Source organism: Syngnathus typhle, linkage group LG1 (genome assembly GCF_033458585.1).
Source record: "Syngnathus typhle isolate RoL2023-S1 ecotype Sweden linkage group LG1, RoL_Styp_1.0, whole genome shotgun sequence".
NCBI classification, from domain to species: domain Eukaryota; kingdom Metazoa; phylum Chordata; class Actinopteri; order Syngnathiformes; family Syngnathidae; genus Syngnathus; species Syngnathus typhle.
Window position 1 is genome coordinate 16,643,170 of NC_083738.1, and position 19,010 is coordinate 16,662,179.

The 19,010-nt window shown below is 41.5% G+C and overlaps 2 protein-coding genes and 1 long non-coding RNA gene across 3 annotated transcripts; 1 reads left to right on the forward strand and 2 right to left on the reverse strand.

Moving 5' to 3' along the window:
• Positions 1-1,194: 1,194 nt before the first annotated feature.
• LOC133154067 (uncharacterized) lies at positions 1,195-7,080 on the reverse strand. The gene is made up of 2 exons (XR_009714424.1): positions 6,682-7,080; positions 1,195-2,205 (listed from the first exon to the last, which is right to left on the reverse strand). It is a non-coding gene; the product is annotated as an uncharacterized LOC133154067 (long non-coding RNA).
• On the forward strand, positions 2,649-14,192 carry ehd1a (EH-domain containing 1a). The gene is made up of 6 exons (XM_061278446.1): positions 2,649-3,403; positions 6,800-6,897; positions 10,349-10,590; positions 11,610-11,780; positions 12,134-12,298; positions 12,736-14,192. The coding sequence occupies exons 1-6, from the start codon at positions 3,015-3,017 to the stop codon at positions 13,267-13,269; spliced, it is 1,599 nt and encodes a 532-aa protein (XP_061134430.1). The 5' UTR covers positions 2,649-3,014; the 3' UTR covers positions 13,270-14,192.
• Positions 14,193-17,008: 2,816 nt separating this feature from the next.
• Positions 17,009-18,935, reverse strand: map1lc3cl (microtubule-associated protein 1 light chain 3 gamma, like). Its single transcript, XM_061279806.1, is given in 5 exon segments — positions 17,009-17,499; positions 17,502-17,665; positions 17,736-17,842; positions 17,914-17,969; positions 18,663-18,935. Coding segments are annotated over 5 exon segments (447 nt in total). The 5' UTR covers positions 18,724-18,935; the 3' UTR covers positions 17,009-17,440.
• Between the last annotated feature and the right edge of the window lie 75 nt (positions 18,936-19,010).

Sequence of the window (19,010 nt, forward strand, 5' to 3'; positions counted from 1 at the left end):
GGCCTGCTGGATGGAAGGCCTGGTTCTGAACATCAAAGTTAGAATTTTTTTTTTTTTTTTAAATGGAGTATTTGCGATAGAAAGGAACGTTTTTGACAATAACAAAATACATAATACCAATAAATATTTGACTTTCATTTCTCATCTAGAATGATGCCATTGTAAATGAATGTTGTGTATGCTCACCTTGTTAAATAAAGGTTGAATAAAAAACAATTGTGATAAATTCAGGTTATTTTATAATCTTTAAAGTTTTTTTTTCTAATTCGGACAAAATCCACAAGAATTTGTCTCCCCACTGGTAATCAATGAACCCCATTTTAAAGCATAATTTTGGTGTCACCATTACATACAAATGCTAAACATCCTGTATTATGTTTTGTCATTGCTCCATTTAACTGGCTCAATCAGTTCATTACAATTATTGATACGTTATAAATAATGAGCAATGATCCTAAAAGTGCTTCAAGTTGCATGCCTGGTCTTTCTCTCTCTCTTTTTTTTTTTTTTATCACATTGCGTGTTTGTTGGTGCACAAACACAATGACCACAATGACATTTGCTTTTTGACTTTATGGGCAGGGTGGGTCTGTTACATATTTACAGTAATTGTAATGATTAATTTCTTTCTCACCCACCTTGCTGTCTTAAGGAACAGCCAGTCCATGCGCAAGCATTTTCTTCCTTTCTTCTTTGTCACCTTTCTTCAAGACCGTTTTCGGCACCTGTACCATGTGGTCGTCACTCTTAGTGGCTTTATCAATGTAATCATTATATTTGTTACCTTTTTTGTTTATTTGACTTACAGCAGGCTCCTTTTTTTAGTCTGTAAGTATGGACTTCTTATACATTCACATGAAATATATTTTAAATATTCGGTTAATTTTCTTATTGAGCTGCAAAATTGACTGTAGCCTATTTGCGGTGTATTTGTATGTATTATGTAATGTAGTTTACATACCCTGAGCTGAGCTTTATGAATTCTGTCGCGCAGTTTCGACTCTTACGAAGACGTTGTGGACCAACTTCACAAGGACCATTGAGTAATGGTCCTGTGTGTAACTTTTTCTGTGCAAGTATTTTTCAATAATCATCATAGTAAATGTAAATAATTTAATCAGCTCAACTGCGCCGACACACTAAAAAATAACAGGTAAGTTTTGTTATAAAACAACTAAATGAAGGAAACGAGGGTGAATGTGCAACTTGAATTATTTTTATTGCCCTGTTTTTTTTTCATTGGAGGACAGGGTTAAAGGTCAAAACCTCTTCATATTACTGAAATTCTAAAAAAAACGGTTCAGAAAGGATTTACACAGTGAACTGAAACATAACTCCAGTTCACTTAGTAAAACATTTCTGATATGTAAAACATTTATTACATGTTACATTTGATCACTCCCTTGTCTTGTCTTCTTCTCCCTCATTTTATTGGTGTCATAAGATTAGACATGTAATGTCAATGGGGTTAAAATCCAAGGACACTATGGTTCTTGACTTTAGGTTTATTACGCGTGAGACGGGTTATCACTTGAAGGCTGTGATATTATCAGTAAATCATTTCTTCAGTCAGCGCACTGTGACCAGAAGGGGGCAGCACTATTTCACGTGTGGGCAGTTTTCTGTCTGGAAGTTATTACTCAAACAAGAAGCTGAGGCTCATCACAAGACATGTTGGGATTTCCCAATTTAAAATTTAGACATTTATATGTTGTGTGTCATGTCCTGTGTGTAACTTTTTCTGTGCAAATTCTAACGTAATCATGAAAATGGGAACCACATAACACTTGATAAAATGTGTAGTTGTTATTCCTAATACCTGATGCATTTTTCCTCCCATTGTCTCAATGGAATGAATGTTATACCACATTCACTTTTCCACATGTTCTGCCTGACAGCTGTGCTCCTCTGCTATGGGTCTCACCAGCTGTAACAGCATCTCCATATGGGAAAACTTGGGCTTCCAGTGGAGCTGCTGTTATCTGTGGTGGGACACCTCTTATCTTCCCAAACCCCTACATACCAGGCTACATCCTAAATATCACATTTGTTGTATTCTGTTCGTGTTCTGTCAATAAAACTCATTGAATATGCATTTTCTCCTTTTTGTTCTTCATTTATATGGTGAAATAGGCAACCTGGTGCTTAGCGTCTGCCTCAGATTTCTTGCTTGCATGCGTGCGTGTGCATGTGGAGGGGTAGCACCTAAGACAAAAAAAAGTACAATTATAAAATACGCCAAGAGCTGAAATTTCCAGACATTTTTCTCTTGTACATTTTATTTCAATTAAATAAAATTATTTACTGCGCTGATATTCACGCATGTTCTTTTCCATTCGTTGTGGTCTATAATCAACTTTTGAATGAATATCGATTATCACTACTTTTCTAAGTGGATCGTGGCTAATTTTGAGTGCCCACAATTGTATCAAATTAATCTCTGGATATTCGGACACCCAAACAAAATGGCGTAACGCCTGAATAATGTACTATAAAGGAAATAGTGTGCACATATTGACACAGCACAAGTCTGTGTTTAATATCTATCCCCCCAAAATGCCATAAATTGTAAGTAGATCTTCCATGACCAATTATTTTCGATTGTAACATGAGAATGTCAATTGGTCACTCTCGCTTTCCGTACAAGGTCAGGTGACCCGAACGTCACAAAAAAAGCCTTCTAACTTATTGACCTTATTCGCAATAACGAGTGACAAAAAAAATCTATTAATATACTACGATATAATTCTCAACTAAAGGTATGTTTTTTTTAAACATCCTAGAAATTTAAATTGGTGTCTGTTCGAAGATTGACTCGTCCTCGGAGGAACGTGTGGCACTATATGGCTAGCTAGCAACGCGGAGGGTGGGGACAAAAACTTGCCAGACCTCGCCCAGCCATTGCTTTATCCAGACGGTCAACCTGCAAGGCGCTGCGAAACAGCCTCATCGTTACACCAGGTTTACGTCCAAGGGGGATTCTGACACAGCTGTGTCAATAACTTTCATACACTATGTTTAGGAAAACCTTAAAAAAGGACCCCGAGCTGTTTCAGAACGTGGCGGACGGGCTACGGCAGCTTTACCGGACCAAACTGTTCCCTCTGGAGGACACGTATCGATTCCACGACTTCCACTCTCCTGCCCTCGAAGATGCCGATTTCGACAACAAGCCCATGGTGCTGCTGGTGGGACAGTACTCCACCGGCAAAACCACTTTCATTCGCCATCTCATGGAGCAGGACTTCCCGGGAATGCGCATCGGGCCCGAGCCGACCACAGACTCGTTTATCGCGGTGATGCACGGGGATCAGGACGGGGTGATCCCGGGTAACGCGCTGGTAGTCGACCCGAAGAAGCCATTCCGCAAACTCAACGCATTTGGGAACGCCTTCCTAAACAGGTACAGATCTCCTCACAAGTTTCAAAAAGTGATCAAATCCAAATAATAAAATACTAAAGTATTATAGTGTAAAGTCAATGAAGTCTACCCCCCCCCTACACGCCCTTTTCACTCTTTTTCAGTCAGCTACAAGCTATTACACAATGACGTTAGCTGTGTCACGTTTGTGTGAATTTCCCACTTTCATCACTTCCCAAACTGTTTTGTGGCAATAGCTTAATATGTCTTCCTCTCAGTTCTGCGATTCTGGATTCGAACCATAACCATCTTCCCGTTTGGGGTTTTCACGTTCTCATCCTATACAAAGTGAAACATGCCTCTTGTCTTAGTTGAAGACTGAATACTGAATAGCTCATAGGTGTAAATCTGAATTGTTGTTAGCCTGAATGCGTCCTTCCTCTCACCCAAAGTAAGCTGGGAGAAGTTGCAGCTGACCCATGACCCTACTGCGGATATACACTGTATATTATAGAATGGAAAGAATTTCCCTGTATGTACGGCAAAGTAACGTAGGTTCATTTTCCTTCCACTTTTCAGTCAACATGTCAGGTATCATTCCGCCCACATAGAATTTCAACACCTGGCTTAGACACTGACACATTTGTCAAGTGGCCCCTTGACTGAAGGCAGACTTGTAGGTGATGTTTCCAAGCAATAGATTCTTCTACCTCCAAATTGTACAATCTTATCACAAGCAGCAGGGAAGCCCTCTCCCTTCTTGTCGCCACTGTGTGCAGGTCTTGTGCATCGAAGTTGCTCCAGCAGGTTAAAGGTTCACATGTGTCATTGGCTGACATTGTTTCACGTTCTGAACAAGACTAACTCAGCCTGTGCGTCCCAAAGATAGTAGTTGGTGAGTCAAAGCTCATTCATACAGAGCCTTTAGTTGCACAATTTCATAAAGTGCACAACTCAATATTGTAACGTGGTTTCATCCCAAACATGTGTAAAAAGTGTGTCATGGTCCAGTAAACCCGAGGTTGAACTTTTTCCCAAAGGCATGTTTGGCGTAAATGCCAAAAGGACACCATAACCACTACAACATATGGTGGCGGCAGCATCATGGTTTGGGGCTAATAATTTAAAAGTAGTATATCAGGCAGAGCTAATTAATACGGCTTCATAGTTGTTGATGTATCAGGACAAGCAAGAGCAATCCAATGACAGTATTTCCACTTTCCATCGCGGTCCCTTCCTGCAATTTTCCAGATTGTTTGCCCTTCCACACTCTGCCAAACAACATCAGTCAAGCGCAGATAAACAAAAAACCGCATCTCAGATAAGACCTTTAAAAGAGCGGCGGTGCCGGACTTCACAGTGGACGATTCATCCGTCCGAGTGTATTACAGATGTGAGGGGAAGCCAGATAAGATTGTGTGTGTAAACAAAGCCCATTGTCCATCTCTGCATCATTTGTCACCGTTTTGGACGCCGTCCCGTAGTGTCACAGACCTGTGGCTTGCTTTGAATGGAGTTTGCAACTCTCTTTTGCTCTGTTTGGCAACCATGTGTAGGCTACATACAAAGCGTTGTAGCTGCGAAGAGGGAATTGCTTTGGCCTATTGCTAAGTGAAGAGCAATGCTTTCAAATCATTTAAATTCCTGTATGTTACTATGGTCCATGAGCGGAGGGTCAGATGCTAATTTAAGGGTTCCGTTGTTGAACAGTCGTCATGATTACTCTTTAACTTGCTGGCTCACCTTTGATAGGAGCTGTTATTCATAAAGAATGGAAACACAAGTTAGTCATATGATCCTCACTCCTTCAAACTCCAAAGGTAACAACGGCTGTCTTTTTCTTTCCCCTTCTTTTGAGCCCTTTGACACTACTACTACTACTACTAAATGCCTTTCAGCCCTTTACACAGAAGCTTCAATTGCTTGGCCTTTGTAGTTACACAGTCAGCCGGGGGCTGCAAATTGAGGCGCTATCAGTAAAAGCTGAGTCAGCAAAGTCCAAGTTTCGCACCGACCGGTCTGGCTTCGCCCTGCCCTTCTCTTGGCCTTTAATTCCAGGACACTGACTCTGCGCTTTTCCTGAATCCGACCCATGCACAGGCTCAAACAAAGTTGGAAACAATAGAGGGACAAATTTAGCGGGGCTCCTCTACATACTAGGTAGACGCAAATGTCAGTAAATATATGGTTAGATGCTCTCATGCAGACGATTGGACCCTCGAAACATGAGACAAATCTCTATTCTGTACCTCAAGATGGCTGCTTCCACACCCATTTCCTCTTTGTCAACAGGAAGTAGGTGGAAGGTCAAAGGTCAAAAGTGAGGCATGAACCCCACCTTCAGTCACAGGACATGGATATTAACCCTTGGTGTTATTTTAGCGAAGATGTCCAGCTGCAGGTTCTTGCACCCACTCGGTACATAAGTAAAGAGTGACGCATTTCGCACAGTTGCAGGCCGTTCATAGAATTCCACCTCATCCCTTCATTTTTTTAGACAAGCTCTGTGTGGAAACTATTGGGATTGACGGCTAAATGGAAAGCCCTGAGCCAAAATTCCAAAGTATGCCGGCAGTTATGACTGATGGGCGGAAAAATCCTGCGTGTTTCTTATCTAGAACAAACAGCATAGCATTACAGCAGCAGAGCACATGTATGTCACATGCTCAGTTTTCATTCCTCTTTGGATTTTCCTATTTTCATTGTGTGCTATGAGACCTCTGTTGGGGTTTGTGGTGCGAGTGTGTGCGCGTGCTCATGCCTTTGTGTGTTTTCGGTATGAATGTAAAAGCAGGGCTTCTTGCTCAGTCTCATGACCCAGTACCTCTGAGCTTTTTTTTTTGTGAGTGTCGCTTCAATTTGACTGAATGCGAAGACCTTCTCTAAGATCTCTGGGCTGTTTTGACAATTTTGTTCCATATGCCTGTGCATATTCTAACTTTTAATTAAAAAAAAATATATATATATATATACAGTCAGGCCCCAGGGTTTGCATAATCTTAGGATAACTCGATCTGGTCTACCGTATTCTGATTTATGTCTTACCAACAGGTGTTTTCACGATAGGCTATCTGTTTTAGAAAATGTTGTGAAGTTGTTGGAGTGAACTCTTAAAAGACTGCAAGCTATAAGCTATAAAAAATGGAAATTCTCTGCATATCAAAGTGGTTTGTATCCCAAGTTCCAACTGTGCCAATATTATCCAGCTTGACAAATATTAAACCGTCTTGAAGGGCGTTACTCACATGTTTGAGTTTGAAAACGAGTTATTCAAAACTCCATTATTGTCTATTTACTTTTCAATTTATGTGCACACTGACCTTTTTTTTCCCCACACCTCTTCCATCCTGCTTCATGCTCTTTTTCCACTTCCTTCTTTTTCTTCTCTTCCTCTTTATACTGTACTTGATGCCCCCTCCCTCTTTTTCTCCTAAATAGGTTCATGTGCGCCCAGTTGCCCAACCCGGTCCTGGAGAGCATCAGCATCATCGACACTCCCGGCATCCTGTCAGGAGAGAAGCAGAGGATCAGTCGAGGTTTGGCAAATCCGCATCATTCCCTACTCACCACACCCCACAAATACAACACAGACCAACACATGCATGAATAAGCAAACAGGAAGTTGAAATATGAACTCATGATTGCCAACTTTTATAACAGTTTGAGCCCCAAATCCAACAAAACAGGCCAAAAAAAAAATCTCCAAAACTTTTAGTTCACATTCTGTCACTCCACCTTGTGTTTTTCCAGGCTGCCCTCTCTTTGCACTCCACGTTTGCTTTCTGTTCATCCTAATGACATCATCAAGTCATTTCACAGTTTCACATTTCGCACTGAATATTCATCAAAGTTGAATAATGAAATGCCACACCTCAAATTACCTTGTTTTTTTCTCTTTCAGTGAAACCGTATCACTAGATAACTGTAAGCACCTTACTACTGCCAAATGCCTTTGAGGCCTGCATCATTTAACACCTTCCCCCAATTCCAGTGCTAGTGCTATCTGCAGTAAATAAATGTCCTCGACCACTACGCGAGGAAACGCCACACATCCGTTTTTAGTCACTTTTCACATGCTGCACTCTCACTTCAAAAGTGCCACATGCACAATTTTCGTGGGACTCGACTTGCAAAAACGTCTTCCGTTTTCTGCACGCTACAAGAGGAAGTGTACACGCAGCAATAGAGGGCTTCTGTCGTCAGAGAAAAGGAAGTAAAGCGGAGAATCGTGAATTTCCACAAGAAGGTCGGCACCCCCCGCGTGCTCGTTCCTCGCTCAGTGCGCTGATATGCAATCTGTTTTTTATTGAGTCCATTATTCCCATGACAGCGCAGGAAAAAAATTGCAGCTGGAGCGAATCGAGGAGTTCAGCAAAGAGACATTTAAAAGGGCCTTGCAAACAAACAGAACAAAAACTGATTCTGACTAATAGCGGTTTAAATGTACTGAATTTGTGATGCCTATTGAGGTGACCTTGACTCTACCAAAAGAGAAATGTTTGATGCACTTTTTATGAGTGCACGGTACACTAGTCCACACACACCAGTTTCCCCTGTTTGTGTATAAACAATGATACAATGCTGTACTCTACTGTATCATATACAAACAAGCGCGTGTAGACTTGAAACACTATGCAGATAGCAGGCACCAGACGACAGGAAGCTTGCGTACCAGCACTTGCTCAAAGCTAATATTCTTGCCCTGTAATGGAGCATTAGCACACAGCTAGTATATACAGTGTGTACAATGTGCAGCGCATATTTTGTATACATGGGGGTTAAACAGTGCGGGCAATGTTTTTTTATGGAGCCCCGTCAAAGTGACAGTTGCTGGGTGGAATGTCTGCTGGACTCGAAAAGCTCAAGACGGCAATTGAGGTCCAACGAGGCATCCTGTCGCTGACTCCTTGAAAGAATTAAAAACGTGTCAAAGCACAAAAATCATGATATAATGTTGTTTTTGGTGTGGTCAAGAAATGGGGTTCAGTGTTATCTTGTAAATCATAAACTGGTGAAATTACTAATGTAAATTGCTGTTGTGATTTGGTCGAGCCAAAACTGTCAAATTGATTTCATAGCGTTCAGTTTAGTCACAAGTTCAACGCAGAGGCGAACAGTTCAATTGTGTATTTCAATGAGCTTCTTATAAAAGTCACTTGTTTTTTCGCTTTTTAAAGCCGTGGTTTGATTAATATTGATTTTGTGGAAGACGAATGAAGCTGTTTAAAGAAATCCAAGAAGGCCTTTATGCACCGCCGCTGTCAAGGTGTCCATGGGCTCGTACTTTGATTTTGATTTCAATCAACAGTTGGGGGATTTTTTTTTCTTTTTGGGAAAGTCGGCCTTGCCAACATAGCTGGCTCTCTCGCCTGCCGTGCATCCGACGACACCATCACAACTCGGAATTGCCTCTACTTGTCTGCCTGTAGATTGTAAAGTCCAGGAAGAACAGACTTTAACAGTTACTGTCCATTTTGAGTGGATTCGGAACTATTTTGTATCTGTTCCAGAATCTGTTGGGTCTGGTTTGATGGAAGGAGTCACTTAATTCTCCCAAATGCATGTTTGCTTTGCCTGTGAGAGTGCCCACTTTCTTTCCCTATAAGGCTGGTCGGCATGTTGCGCTTGTGCATCCCCGGGTGTCGTCGTCGTATGTTAAAGCAGCAGCAGTTGTCCATGCGAGCTGGCTATAAGTGAGCCTCATGCTTGTGCAGCTGTCCCTCAGGCCTGCATTTCCTGACGTGTTGAAAAAATAGAAAGCAGATAGAATGAGCAAAACGTCCTCCGCTGTCTCCCAAAGGGATCTTGAAACATGTCTTCCTCTCTCTTCTCACACATGCTAGGCGCACAGACAGGGAAATGTATTTTCACGTGCCCTCACTCGCTGTCGCAAGCTCCTTTAGTTCTTTATTGGCCCCTGTTATCTCATTCTTTCCCTCCCGGCCTCCGCCTGTCCAGTGCCACGCTCTCCCCTCCGCCTTTACACACACACGCAAACAAAGGGTTGGAAGGAATGCGTGCGCAGCAGATATGCGATGCTGATTGCAGATCGGGCCCCAGTGAGATAAATTTGCAGAGATCCGATGACACGCCTTCAATCAAATCTATTCTGTAATTCTTCCCACCCACTGCTCGTCTATAAAGATAAGGATTCAGTGGAACTGCTGAGGTCGGACGGTCAGTTTTTGAAGACTGATCGAGCTCTAATATGTTTGCATTTGGAAACAAATGTAAAACGATTGAACTGCAAATAATTTCTTCCAGAGTTAGCCTTTCAAATTGATATATTTCTTTAAAGTTACATTCTTAGCCAGTTAATATGTAGAAATTACAAACATTTAAAATGTTGAACAGGGACAGATCAATTATCAGCACCGATATTGGTCATTTAATATCAGCAATGGCCTTTTAAAACAATCCGATGGCTTGTAAGACATCCATTTAAAACCGATTTAAATATTCAGTTCACTTTGAGGTGCTGCTGACCTTGGGAACTCGCTGCACCTTGTCTTTAAGTTCAAACAAAGATGACATTTGTTAGTTTGAAAGTTTAGAAAATAGCACACAACTCACTTGACTTATTTACACTGCGTATACATTAACACTGACGCTCATACGTCCACTCTTAAAAGCGTATTATGTATGCTGCAAACAAAATTCTTATCATGGACATTTGTAAATTCTTCCATGTATGTACATAGTTTCTCTTGATGGTGTATTGTAATTGACTTAATTGATGTTCTTGGGAAGAATGCATGAACTCTCATTTTGAGGTAATGAAACTTCTGGATGTACTACTCAGTGTCAAAACGCTTGGGCAAAGAACCAAATTTGCATGTATTAGTTCCTCCGTGGAAGCGGATGTGAAAAAACAGTTGGCTACAAGCCATGTGTGTGTACGTCAAAGAATTGTGGCACAAAATCACACAACAGGGCATGAAAAGTAAACGTGAACTCCTCACCGCCACGTGTTCCTCCCGCCTGCAGGGTACGACTTTGCCGCCGTGTTGGAATGGTTTGCGGAGCGCGTGGACCGCATCATCCTGCTGTTCGACGCCCACAAGCTGGACATCTCCGACGAGTTCTCCGAGGTGATCCGCGCGCTCAAAAACCACGAGGACAAAATGCGCGTGGTTCTGAACAAGGCCGACCAGATCAGCACCCAGCAACTGATGAGGGTCTACGGGGCGCTGATGTGGTCCCTGGGGAAAATCATCAACACGCCTGAGGTACACACGACTGATTGTGAATTTTTTGTGTTAACATTTGCTCCTGTTCAGATACTTTATACGAGGCTCTATACATCAATCAGTATTTGCCACATATACAGTATTTAGACATTATTATAAACTGCTTTGTTTTTTGGACATTACTTCCATGGATCATATATATATATGTATATATATATCGTTGCTCCTTTTTGTTGGGTGATTGATTACTAATGAATTCTCGTAGTCCCCCCCCCCCTCAAATCTCAACACAATATTATACATAATTCCTATATGTTGAGCTATTATGTACTGTATAACATTTTTTATTTAACCATTTATTAAGTCGAGAATTTTTTTAATTACTTTTCCGCTCAAGACGGACAACGGACCCATAAAACAGGTTTAACAGGACGAGCCAAATGCATGCAATCTCTTAACACAACAATCAGCCGTGTTCCTTAGTATCAACTTGTCAAATTAGTGACTGGTTTCAGGTTGAAAGTGTTCAATAAGAATCGGAACCTTCATTTTTACCTGTTTCCATGAGGAAGGAGCTGTGTATTTATGAGTTTCCCCACCTCAGTACGGATCTTAGGCTCAACACTTGTACAGCAGTTTAAACGTTACTTCAAGATTCAAGAGTTTTTTCTTTTGAGAGAAAGGCATGTCAACTTTTTTTGTAACATCGCTTAACACGGCATTTTGGCCAATTTTGTATTGGTGGAATAAAACGTTTGGTGCCACATGACCTACTCTGGCCAAGTTAATGTTTGAACTTGGACAAAAGTCATAAATGGATCCTACAGGGTCATGTGGATAATTATTCACTGACTTTGCAGCCTGCAAGAATGTGCGTTAAAGGACTTGAAGTGTCTCACTGTTTTTCTTTCCTCACACCCTACCTCATGCGGCTGTTTACATTTCACAAATGCACTTTTACTGTCTGTTTATTCTTTCAACCCACATTGCTGTGTCATCACTGTCACTGATGCGAGTGAGCCTGCTCATGTGTCAACGTGTCTCCACCTCCCCCCCAGGTAGTGCGTGTGTACATCGGCTCGTTTTGGGCCCAACCCCTGCTGGTACCGGACAACAGGAAGTTATTTGAGGCCGAGGAGCAAGACCTCTTCACGGACATCCAGTCCTTGCCCCGCAACGCTGCTTTACGAAAACTCAACGACCTCATCAAGCGAGCGCGTCTCGCAAAGGTTAAGGCTTCCAAAATCACTTCACGCCCTTATGCGGTCACATGAAAAGTAAAGTGTTCTCAGTCGCTTGGGCACAATTAGCCGAGTCCCACTGTTGTATCCGTAGTCTCTCTGTTTTACCTGTCTATAAAGAAAACATATGGTCGCTTTCAGGCGGAATCGTTACATATACATTGACTACTTTTCAGGAAATTAAAATAAATAAATAAAAAGACCGTGTGTCCAAGAGAATTCATAGATTTGACACTTAAAATGAGTAAATAGTGTGTAAAAACTCAAAGGCAATGTTACGGGACATTACGGTGACAATATGTGACGTGCGTGATTTATTTATTTTTTAAATTCTTTTTCAGGTTCACGCCTACATTATCTGCTCACTCAAGAAGGAAATGCCGAGTGTGTTTGGAAAGGACTCGAAGAAGAAAGAGCTGATTGCCAACTTGGGCGACATCTACTTGAAGGTGGAGAAGGAGCACCAAATCTCACCTGGAGACTTCCCCAACCTTGCTAAGATGCAGGTAAAGTGGAAATGACCGATAACCGTCCATATAGTGTATGGGACCGCTCGACACTGATTATAACATCTTTACTGGCCTGTACTTGAACACAATTTTGGAGCAACAATGTAGAAAAACAATCAATCTTTTTTTGAGCGGACTCACCTGTTAATTGATTTTTCAATATTATTAAAATATTTGTGAAAAGAGAAACAAGAGAGCGTTGTGCGTAGATGCTAAGACCGCTCACATAGCGGTACAGAATTTGTTTGTGAACCGACGTTTGACTGGAAACGTACCCGGTCGGCAGGCCGGCTTCATCTTCACCTCTTTCCCGACATTGCCCTCCAGGATGTGGACCAAATGTATTTTTCCTGGTTTGCCAGGAAATCCTGCTTGTGCTCTACCACTGAAAGACCAATCTATTTCTATCCCCAATTCCTGTTTTCTGTTCTTAGGAGATGCTCAACGCTCAGGACTTCTCCAAGTTTGCCCCCATGAAGCCCAAGCTGCTGGAAGCAGTGGAAGACATGCTGGCCAACGACATCGCCCGCCTCATGGCCTTGGTGCGCCAGGAGGAGGCGGCGCTGCCCAGCAACTCAGTCAAGGGCGGTGCCTTTGAGGGAACCATGAGCGGCCCCTTCGGTCACGGTTACGGCGAGGGGGCCGGCGAGGGCATCGACGACCTGGAGTGGGTGGTGAACCGCGACAAGCCCTCGTACGACGAGATCTTTTACACGCTCTCGCCCATCCATGGCAAAGTTTCCGGCGCTGCCGCCAAGAAGGAGATGCTCAAGTCCAAACTGCCCAACACGGTGCTGGGAAAGATCTGGAAGCTGGCAGACGTGGACAGAGACGGCCTCCTCGACGACGAGGAGTTCGCTCTGGCCAACCACCTAATCAAAGTCAAGCTGGAGGGCCACGAGCTGCCCGCCACGTTGCCCGACCACCTAGTGCCCCCATCCAAGCGCGTGACCACAATGCAGGATTAGACCATCACTTTCTGTTTGGGACTCTCCGCACGCCAGAGAGTGACTGGGGGGGGTGGGGGGTGTTGGTTTCTTGTGAATTAGAAGAGAAATTATTGTATGAGAAAATGCAGCTCTGGAGGAAAAATTAAGAGACCAAAGAAACACTGATTATTTTCTTCTTTTTTTTTTGTTTCATTTTCTGCAAATAAATTCTCTAAATTAGTGATTCTCAAACTTTTTACACCAAGCAAGTGCCACACCAATGCATGCATACGGGGCTTTTCAGCCACGACCACAATGACAAACATGTACTGCACTGTAAATTTCGTTTGCGTGAAAATATTTTCAAAATACGTCAACCAATATAAAAGATTAAATGCAAATGAATACTCAACTGTACTGATTAAAAAGAAATCAAGCCACTGTCACACAATGTAGTTTGAACTCTTTAATCAGAGCTTGTCTCACATACCCCGAGAGAGCCTCAAGAGTACAAAAGAATCACAGCTCAAAATGAATTGTTGAATTTGGGAGTGATTAGTAGTTTACATAATAAAACAAATATTAATTTCACTCAAACTTATATATAAGTAGCAAAAAGTAATAATTTAGCAGTGGTCACTTAATTTTTTCCAGAGCTGTACTCTAAGTAAATTAGGAGGGGGAGAGTGGAGTGATTTTCCACGTGAGAGAAAGTTGCTACATCCCGAACCACTTCATTGGGTAGCGGGATGTTGAATCTAAATTTACACCTATGTGAAAAAGATGTCCTAGTATACATTATATAGTCAACATCATTTGATGATCCAAATAATATAATTTGGAGAAAGAGGAAATATATCATTTCATCTATATTTTTGTATTTCCTGGTGTTGACTCCAAATGCTTCCATTTTTGTTATTTTGCCAGATAAATAAAATAAATGTTTATCGTTTGGCTCCTGACCACGAAGGTTTTGTTCAATATTTGCTTTATGGGAGTGCAACCCTGACAAGTTGACACATAAAGGAACAATCATTCATCATTGTGCTGTATTTTTGTTTGTTTGATTGTTGTACATTTTATGTATTTCATTCGAATATTTTTTATTTTACGACACGTCGCATTTTACGTCATCATTTCCAATGTAGGAACTGAGATCTGTCTGTATATATCTCCGAATTATTAATCAAAGACGAGAAACACTGGCAGAGTTAAAAAAATGCTGCTTATTGATATTTATTATATCTGTTTCCTAATTATTTTGACAACTCATCACACATGATTAGTGTCTTCTCGTAACGGGTGATGACGTATACTATTATGAAAGGTACTTTGAGCATTTATTTCAGAAGTGTGCATCAAAATCAATCAGTAGTAGTAGTATCCAAGAATTTCCAAAGGGTTGGTGACCCATAACCATTTTCTATACTGCTTGTCCCCATGGGGGTCGCGGGCGTGCTGGAGCCTATCCCAGCAGTTATCGGGCAGGAAAAGGGGGATACCCTGAACAGGTTGCATACAGAGACGAACAACCATCCGCACTCGCACCTAGGGGCAATTTGGAGTGCTCAATCGGCCTATCAAGCATGATTTTGGGATGTGGGAGGAGACCGGAGTGCCCGGAGAAAACCCACGCGGGCACGGTGAGAACATGCAAACTCCACACGGGAAGTGGAATCGAGCCGGCATCCTCCTAACTGCGAGACGGACGTGCTAACCAGTGCGGCATTGAGCCGCCTGGGTTGGTGATTCCGCTTCATGATATCAACCGCCCTCTGTTGGCCAAATTGAGCCATAGCACATTACAGTGCAAGCGTAGGAGCAAAAAAGCGCCTATTCATAAAAACAGAGAATGCGTCATCTATGCCTCATTCACTAGAAGAACCCACAGGAAGGCCTATTATTGGACACAGTTGAATCACTTAATCCCTAATGATTTTGTTTTCAGTTTCTGGAAATGAGGTCATATTTAGGTTCTCATCAGTGACGTGCGGTGTGGTTCATGACTAGGGAGGCACTGACGTCACCCCCCCCCCCCCCTTTATTGATGCTGAAGTTTCACATGTGTTCTTTACAATGTTGATGCAAGAATTGTAAACAACAGACTCACCCCGCTTGGCTTATGTAAAAATATTTATCATAATGTATTGCGTAACATTATGCTGTTTGTAATCAAAGGATAAAAGGATCATATAAAGATGTCTTTCTGGACACTATTGAACCCGTGATATTCACGTCCCTTAAACACATACAAAGTCATTTTGACCTGCTTCTGAAGTAGCACAAGGTTGCCGGAATGTCCACAGCGATGTGAAGTGAGCCGAGGAAAGATTTCATGTCTCGGTGCGTGCTTGTGCTTCTTGTGTAAGACTAAGACATACATACATAGTACATAGACTGCCGCACTCCTACTGTTCTCTCCTATTCATTCTTTCCGTTTTCCTGTCCTCTTCCGTCAGGAAGACCTCCCAATGTTCCCCTCTTCCTTCCTTTTTGGGTCTTATTTGCGGCTTCACAGTCTCGCCTTGTTGCCTCTCGCCCTCCCAATGTTTCTGTTCCAGTCACGTCTCGTAGATCTAAAAATAAATACATGTGACATAGTGAACCTTGCCACCTATGCAACTAATAATGCGCATAGTGCAGGTTCTCAGAGCCAAGGTGAGGAATTGGTCACCTGTGTGTAAACGAACATTATGTCAAGTACAACTAGGGGACAAATGGGTGCTGGTCACCCAATATGTAACACTCACTAATTAGCTTGGCAACACTCTTGTGAGAATTTCTCTAAATAAATGACATTAAATTACAGATACAAATGACATATTTTTCGACATGAATTTGGAGAGTTCAATTTTTGTCTGATGAGACCAAGGTTGAACCTTTTGGCCATAATTCCAAATGGTATGTTTAGAGAAGACCTACAGTGGATTATACGTTGTGTAAATAAATAAATAAATAAATAAATAAATAAATAAATAAATAAATAAATAAATAAATAAATAAATAAATAAATAAATAAATAAATAAATAAATAAATAAATAAATAAATAAATAAATAAATAAATAAAATAAATAAAATAAATAAAATAAATAAATAAATAAATAAAATAAATAAATAAATAAATAAATAAATAAATAAATAAATAAATAAATAAATAAATAAATAAATAAATAAATAAATAAATAAATAAATAATCTGTTTAAGATTGCCCAGAAGCTCTTTAAATGCTGGCTGTGTATGCTGTCTCCTGTTTTACATGTGTTTGAATGACTTGAGTGATTGGTTAGTTCTGGATACAGCGACATCCTAGTTTTTAGCAAGTGTACACATTATGCAACCATATCATTTATGTTTTTTTTTTTCTTTTTACTTCCAGTCTCTAAAATGTGTATTTTATATATTTGAGCCATTTTAATAGTGGAAACGTTTTGAAATGATTTTTTGATTTCAATTTGAAATCACAAAAAAAACAGGCATTTGAACAGGGGTGTGTAGAGTTTTTATAAGAGCTGTATATATGTGCCCTGTGATTGGCTGTTAACCACTCAATGGTGTGCCCTGCCTCTGATATCACAAATGAACCCGACAACATGTATTAAGAGAAACTTTGAGTGGGTGGGTACTGTGCCCTCACTGAAGGGTACCAAAGCGAGCTCTAGGAAAAATCTGCCCGACAACTAGTTACAATTTATATTTGTTACTATGTGAACTCCATTCAGCCTTACATAAACACATCTAAAGCATGTCACTGTTGTCATTCAAAAATACCACACCAAGTCAATGTAATAAATGGACGTTTATTTCTTTTTGATTACCGAAATACGTCACAGTGTCGCAATCGTCCTTGCGATGAAAACTCTGAGATAAGAATTCACATTGTTGAGGAAGGAAGAAGTGATGCAAGAGAGGAGGAACAAGTGCAACGAGGATTAGCAGCATGACTTTGAGCCTGTTTGTGCACCGTGGAGGCTCGGAGCAGTGCCACCAGTAGCACTTTGCCTTGCCTGCACTGCACTTCTCTGGCAAGATGTCAATGTGCCCCAACTATGGACATTTATCTAAGTTTCTGTACGTGTAAAAACTTTGCTCACAGTACTCAAGAGGGAATTTTCTTTCTTGACTATTGCCTGATTGAACAGATCAATCTCCCCCATGACATAAACTGTGCGAAACTTAAGCTGCGTCAAGCCGCTCTCGTCCGGGCATATTTCAAATGTCCATTAAATGGGCCTCGTGTCGGTCCCGGTTCAGCATGGCGGCCCCACCGGTCGGGGCGCTCCAAACATTTCCTGTGAGGCGTAGGTGATGTAGAGAAAACCGTCTTGGTCGCTATGGTGGGAGTAGACCTCCCCCATGCTGGAGGACATGCAGGACATGCTTTTCTCGGCCACCAACAGGAAGAGAGCCTGGGTGGATTCCAGGTCAATCTTATTTCTGGCAGGACAGAGAGAATGAAACGCATTAACGTGGAAGTTAACTCAAGCTTGAGCTGAGATCATTTTACCTGAGCAGGCAGAGGAACTGACCCAAGGTGAGCTCAAAGGGAACCAAAAACTTAGTCTTGTCCAGAAGGGGGAGAGTCTTTTCACGGATGTAACGTTCCACAATTACCTTCAACACAAAACAGTTATCAGCTGGAAGCCAAGTTTTGATACAAAAGGCACGCAAGAGAAGCAACTCACGGGCAGCTTGTTGGGGAATTTGGAGCGAATGCTGCACACCTCATCTTTTCTTGTTTCTAGGAAGAAAATAACTTTTTACCTCTTAAATTGGTTTGTCTTTTAAACGTTGCCTCACGTTGGAGGAAAAATAAATGAAGGCGACAGACCCCTTTAGCTCTGTTGGACTATTCCAGGAGAAGGTCCTGTCTGACTGGAGGTTGTGAATTGAATTAAAAATAACTAGAATTGAAACAACAAATGTCATTTGTTTTGTCTCTCTATTATTTTCACACATAAACTTTTGGAGTTTATAAATTAAGACAGGTTGACAGTTCTTTGGGAATTGTAGTTTACATCATTACACAAGACTTACAAATCTTTTTTCTTTTTTTGCACTCCTCACCCATGTCACATTTAAAAAAATAAATAAAATTTGACCTAATAAAATGAAGCACTTTCCCCCCAAATAAAAGTGTGTTTTAAAAAACAATTTAAAGTGATTTGAACCTCAACTACAGAATTCAAAATAAAATAAAACAAATAAAATCCTTATAAAACAGGAATGAGGTCCCAATTGCAAAAAAAAATAAAAAATTCTCAACTGTCTAATCCAGGGGGTTTCCATCCTGGTCCACATGGTGCGGTATTCTGCACGTTTTATATGTCACTGGACCCCGATTGAAGAGCCCTAGCTGTAATCAGTCTTATGAATAGTAACGTAAGAAAAATACAAATCATTCCATGTTTGCATCCATTTTTCCATCACTCACCCAAGCACTTCCTCTGCTTGAAGGGCATCATCATCTCCATGGATTTCTCAAAGGGCGCCATCTTGGTTGCTTGCTTGGGGTGGTTTGCGGTGCTGGAGATGTTGCAGCGGTTGGTGGACCGTGGCTGACGTTAACGTCCCCTCGGGTGGAAGTTTGCAAACCCCGACGAGAGACGGGTGCCAGGGGGGCTTTATAGGCGAGCGGGCGGGGAGGAGTTTGCCTGCCCCAGCTTGCTCCCGAACCTCCCAGAAAAAAGTGGTCCTCGGTGGTGGCTTCACACGTACTGGTTACCTGACTTAGCAGTCTCACAATATTGTGGGCTGTCAGGAAGGGGACAGGGAAAGGAAT